Below are 6,294 nucleotides of genomic sequence, written 5' to 3'. Positions count from 1 at the left end.
ATGTATCTCACAAGAATCTGTTTTTTTCCAATGATGACCAGCAGAATTCTGATTGCAGCTCTGAAATGTAATACCAGTTGCAACCTAGAATTAGTAATGTATTGTTTTTACAAAGCTACCAAATTATTTGTAAATTAAAGGGCCACTGTCACCCCCTCCAGCCGTTATAAACTACAAGAGCCACCTTGTGCAGCAGTAATGCTGCAGTCTAACAAGGTGGCTCTTTTAGTTTTTGATTCCGTTATTCCCTCAATAAAGCGTTTTAAAATTTGCCCTAACTACCTGTCTGCAGACCTGGAGGCGGTCCGAAGCCTCCTCTGTGAATCTCCCAACGGCCGTCACTCTTCTCTTCTGGGGATGTGGTCGCCGCCCCCTTCGCCCTGTTTCTTCTTAAATCCGGCGCCTGCGCTGTGCGTGCCTGCCTGGGGCAGGCGCAGTCTTCATTGTCCTTCATAGCTCAGATCCAGGGTGCCTGACTGCGCCTGTGCCGGCAGTGCGGCCACCCTGTTGCTGAATCCCCGCCCCGCACTGTGTTATTCATTATGCACAGTGCGGGGCTGGGGTTCCTGGGCATGCGCACTGCGCTGTTCAGACGCTCCCCCGGTCCCCGCCTTCCAGCGTTGCCGTAATATACAGGTTTCCTTGCCAGCGTTTGGAATGAAGCAGCCGCAAATAACAACGCTGGAAGGCGGGGGAGCTGGGGGAGCGTATGAGCTGGGGGAGCGTCTGAACAGAGCAGTGCGCATGCCCAGGAACCCCAGCCCCGCACTGTGCATAATGAATAACACAGTGCGGGGCGGGGATTCAGCAACAGGGTGGCCGCACTGCCAGCACAGGCGCAGTGAGGCACCCTGGATCTGAGCTATGAAGGACAATGAAGACTGCGCCTGTCCCAGGCAGGCACGCGCAGCGCAGGCGCCGGATTTAAGAAGAAACAGGGCGAAGGGGGCGGCGACCACATCCCCAGAAGAGAAGAGTGACGGCCGTTGGGAGATTCACAGAGGAGGCTTCGGACCGCCTCCAGGTCTGCAGACAGGTAGTTAGGGCAAATTTTAAAACGCTTTATTGAGGGAATAACGGAATCAAAAACTAAAAGAGCCACCTTGTTAGACTGCAGCATTACTGCTGCACAAGGTGGCTCTTTTAGTTTATAACGGCTGGAGGGGGGTGACAGTGGCCCTTTAATCCTGTATAAAAATTTGAGATGAGGGAATTTCTCAAAATTCATTTTCGGCAGTTTCACTCTAATCGGTTGACATATTCAATTAGATTTAAACACAATTTGGTTGCAGCAAAAGTGCCCTCTCCAGACCTCGAAGCATGAAAAACAGAGGGGAGGGAAGGGGTTAAAGAAAAACAAAACAAAAAAAATCATATTCACATGTCCAGGACCAGTGAAGCTACGGTGGTGAAAGGAGTCACTTAAAGGTCTACAACAGATGTATGTAAAATATATATTATTTTAACCCATTTCAAGCTCTAAAAAAATACAAGAAAATGGTAACTAGCTAATAATTAATATTGAAGGGTAACTGTACTTTCAAGTAACTTTTCAGAAAAACCTGTCGTCTTTGTGTGCATGAGGAATATACCTGGTAAATATATGCAATGTATTCTGCATGTTCACCAGTTTCCGCACTGCAGGCTCTATCTTTTAATTTGAAATTTACTCTTCATTCCTTAATTAGCATACAGAAAAAGCAGCAGCAGCAGAAGGTGGAGGAGATTGAGCAGCAGTACTCAGCTGTGTGGATGTGAATAAGCTATCGGGTAAGGTAAAGACTTGTTAGAAAGCTCAGAACATTATTTTTGTGTCTCTGCCTTTTTGCTCACTTTATTCCTTACACCCCATCTCACCCACAGTTCTAGCATGAAAAGCAAGTGATTTATTCTGTGTTTCCTTAAAACATTTTGCTTTAACAGGATAGGGAAGAAGCGAGAAGACATCTGAATTCATCACAGTGCACAACATAGCATTGCAAATAAAATACAAATATACTTTCCGGGAACTTTTCAGAATAAACTATCATATGTTTGTACATAAAGGGTACAACTATATTAACGATTGTGTGACTTATAGTCTGCATTTTCACCAATTTTCCCCTCTGCAAGTCTCTTTTCTTTGCAAGTTACTCTGAGCTGTTAGGAGATTAGCTATTATGATATCTTCTATACATATCGGAGCACATTTTTAGGGTGCACACATCATTTTTTAGTTTGCACACAAAACGTAGAAGCAGAGTTATGAAGGAAATTATAGTGTGATTTGCATAAGTGTGAATCTAATGCTGGGGTAAGGTAAAAGATTTGTTAGAAAGCTCAGCACAATCTCCCTCTGCCTGTTTTCTCATGCTGATCCTCACATCTTACCCCAATTTCATCTTCTTTGAGTATAATCAGAGATGTAACCAATCACCTCTCTGTGCTCACTGCCTATCTTCTGTTAAGCAAGACAAGATTTAGCTATTTTTCAGAGTGGATGATAAGTTCTGTAGGTGGTGGGAGATTACTATAGATTTCTCTGGCAAGATTTGTTACAAAGTTTCTAAAAGCCTGACGCATATGAAATAATGGGGGCGCAGCAAACAACCATTCGTCAGCTGGGATGGTCTGCAGTAAAAAAAAAAAACTACAATGCTCATGTTTTTTATGGTTTGATGATACAGCTGGTGTTTATGATTGTCAGAATATATCTAACATATTAGATCAATTTTGTGAACGCTAACAAATGGTCATCAGTTGGCCATTGGTGGCAAAGAACATTCATTCCCTTTGCCAAGTTAGCTGATGATCGTTCATTTTGAGCAAAACCAGTCATCTCGGGCCAGTTTTCAACAGATGTGTATGTGGACTTTTAGATTCACTTGTCCTTTTAATTTACAGTTTGTTGAAAATACAGTTCCCATATAAACATGTCTTATCAAAAAATTAATGCTATATCTTAAGTTTAAAGATAGATGTAGGATGATATTACATTCTGAGCTTATTGTTTGTTTGCTTTCCTGCAATTTACTATGCTCGATTTTCGTAATATGAGGAACCAATCCTTACTTTCTCCCAATTCTTTGATTTGTGACCTTTACACTGAGTCCATAGATGTGGCAGTTCTGTATACTATGCATTCTGTTTGTTTAGTGCATCAGGCATTTGCAATATCTCTAATCTGAGTGGCCACACTCCACAAATAGCATAGCACTTACATTTGATGCAAATAACATTCACTTAGCAAATGCAACATCTGTATTTTACTCTGGTTGAAATGTATAGAGCCCCAAAATAAGATCACGTGGCTATTGGTTTAAGAGGATCTGTCAGCAGGATATTTGACCCCTAGCTAAACGCATGAGTGTAAAGCCCCTGTAATGCTTATTACATTCGAACCTTGCTTGTAGTAATCTGTTGGGTCATTTTTGAGATATCTATCCTTGAAGTTTTAACCGCAAGTGCAGCGGGGTGGGAGCTACACTTACTGCTCTCCTGTGCTCTCTCCCTTTTCCTTGTCAACCGCCAGCCTTCCTTTTTTTATTTGATAGGCATCCATTGATCTTGTGGCATAATTAAAAGCTTGCTGCGCATATGCCATGACTTTTGATGAATCAAACCCAGACAATGACAGTGGTTGTGCAGGTTACTGAGAGAAAAGTGACCTGTCTATCAAAGTCTGGAGGCCATTGGGGGGTGGACAAAAGGCAGAGTGCACAGAAAGGCTGGAAGTGCAGTGTCTGCCCCTCTGAACTTGAGATTAAAACTTCAAATATGGATTTCTGAAAAATACCCCAACTATGAATTGGGTATGAATATATAAACATTAAAGGGGTTTTATACATATAACTTTAGTTAGGGGTCAAGTACCCTGCTGACTGGTCCTCTTTAAAGAAACAGTGATATTAGTAGCATGACAAGTGACATCCCATGCTAGTGACCCATAGATAATTATTTTGTTGTAATAACATATATGACATAATTTATGGTTGTACATGCAACATCATGGGGACCATCACCAACATTTGTAGCTGATAGCATGTTTTGGTGAACGTGTTAAGATTCAGCAACAGACGAAAGTAAAGTTCATGCTGTTGTGACATTGTGCGGCACCTTACCTGACATGTGACATATGCAGTAGCACATTTAAATAGCACACGTTACTTCATACAATGTTCTTAGTGTGACTTTATGATACCGCTGTCGGACATTGATTGTCTATGTGTGGCCCCAGCCTTAGACACTACCTGCAGCTTCCTCTAAACTTCAAGGTTAAAGGACCAACACTTTTAATATTCAAGATGAGTAATATGGAGAAAAACTGCGTATGTAGAGCTGTCTGCAAGTATCTCATCATGCACTGATTTCAGTCTAAAAACACGGAAATCTCTTGTTTCTTTCTGGTCAGATTCACACTATAAAGGCATTAAACACCGGTCACATAAACCAATAAACAGCTATTTATGCACATGTGAGAAACACCCTATTATTCCTTCAGTTTCCTATTTGGTTTGTTTTGTTGAGCTGCTTTTTAAGATTGTGAATATTTTTCTTTGGCTAAGAGACTTTGGAGAGATATCAGAAAATGGCTGCAGAACGCAATCGTGGAAACTCTATTTCTTCTCCTATCATTTTGGAATGGAAAAAAATGTCCTTGCTGGACAAGGAAACTACACGCACCAAGAAAATAATAATTCATTGGCACTGTATGATACAAACCAAATAGAATTCATTCTTCTCATGTATAAACATGAAAATGGCTGTTTGCAAAACTGCATTGCCTTAATGTAACACAGTTGAAATTCTAGTGAAAAAATAGTACGTGACAAAATATACATAAAGGAACAGTTTTAAATAAAACGTAAATTGTTCTTATTTTTGATTTTCGCACAATAGACAGTGAGATGTGAAACACAACCTTAAGCTCATTATAGAGAAGTCCAACAATCTAGGTTTGCAACACCATTTTTCTGGCTTTGGTTATCAGTGAAGATTTTGTAGTGAATGAGCACTTTAGAACCTGAAAGTCTACAATCGATCCTCCAGGTGGCAGGCTTGTTTTCTTTCTACATAGATAAAACATTATCCTGTTTTTCAAACACTGTTCGCATTGTCATATTATACACACAAAGTATTCAGTTATTTGGTATTTTTTTGACGTCCATAGAAAAAAATCCTTTTTTTTTCTGAACTACTATCACACACACTAAGTGTTGTGCAATGTTTTTGGAAAACTCATGAATACAGTTCATTAATAAATTGTTCTGTCCACCTGTGTTTTGTTCAGTTTTTTACTTACAAGAATGATGAACAGGCATTTCACAGAGTTCAATCTCAAAGTTTTAGGAATTTTCTTCCATTGAGTCTGTTAAAGACTCCATAGGGACTCCTGTGCCTGGCTCATGCTGTTTTAAGCGTTTTATTGTGTTCTTGAGTGCCTGTCGCTTGTTGCAGAACCACACCCGGACAACTTCCCGGTCATAGTTCAGCTTCTCTGCAATTTCCGTCATTTCCTGTCCGGATGGGTGTGTGTTCTTCTCAAAATGGGCGTTCAAGATCTCTAACGCCTGTGGAGTGAATGACGTGCGCCTCTTGCGTTTTTTTGAAGGCTCGCTGCCGATAAATTCTGTCAGATTCTGCATACCTGCTCGGTGGCGGGCCTCAGCCTCGGCCATCCACCTCTCAAGGACTGGCTTTATCTTCTGGGCACTTTTAGGGGTGATGTCCAGCTTTTCAAACCTGGCAGGATACAAAAGGCCAGGGTTCAGTTTGGCTGTCAGACTGCTAGCTATAGTGTTCTCTTGGGCTTCCTGTGGTAGGAAAAAGTGGCTTCTCAGGATGGTGTGTCTGAGGGGAAAATTGAAAAAGAAGAGTCTTACACTGATGCTCTGCCAGGGTGGGACTTCCTGCCTGCCTAACCAATGGACTGGCAGAGGTAATTAATAAGGACATTATGTTCTATGATAAAACAATTCTAATCACAGACATGCAACATTTAAAATATCCATTATTAAAGAAAGAAAAATGTATAACTTATTGTAAATCAAAAAACAAAAATAAAGTGTACTGGATCAGCAAGAAGCGCAGCTTCACGGTTTGGAATAAACTTCAGTTTTGTTTGTGCCACTTTTAAAAATTTTTTTTTGCATAGTAGGTTATAAAAATGATGATTGACTGATTTTAGTAATGATTTAGGAAAGCAACTACTTTTCCTGTATAGCCCATTTCTGGCATGTACATGCATAGCAGATGACTGTGAAGTCTAGGTTGGTAAGTGTTGGTAACTCTATAACAAAGGTTGCTTTTGCTGTT

At 40.8% G+C, this 6,294-nt stretch overlaps 1 protein-coding gene across 3 annotated transcripts in view; it reads right to left on the bottom strand.

Moving 5' to 3' along the window:
- Positions 1-1,191: 1,191 nt before the first annotated feature.
- Positions 1,192-6,294, bottom strand: part of POU6F2 (POU class 6 homeobox 2) — an 854,440-nt gene continuing 849,337 nt past the window's right edge. For 2 of the 3 annotated variants that reach the window (XM_077269273.1, XM_077269271.1), the window contains exon 10: positions 1,192-5,829. In XM_077269273.1, the coding sequence (XP_077125388.1) occupies positions 5,325-5,829 (505 nt within the window). In that variant the 3' untranslated portion in view covers positions 1,192-5,324. The remainder of the gene's footprint in view (positions 5,830-6,294) is intronic. The other variant, XM_077269274.1, reaches the window with a different exon arrangement.

This window comes from Ranitomeya variabilis, chromosome 6 (assembly GCF_051348905.1).
Source record: "Ranitomeya variabilis isolate aRanVar5 chromosome 6, aRanVar5.hap1, whole genome shotgun sequence".
Taxonomy (NCBI): domain Eukaryota; kingdom Metazoa; phylum Chordata; class Amphibia; order Anura; family Dendrobatidae; genus Ranitomeya; species Ranitomeya variabilis.
Note: the sequence above shows the minus strand (reverse complement) of the source record. Positions and strands in the feature narration are given on the sequence as shown.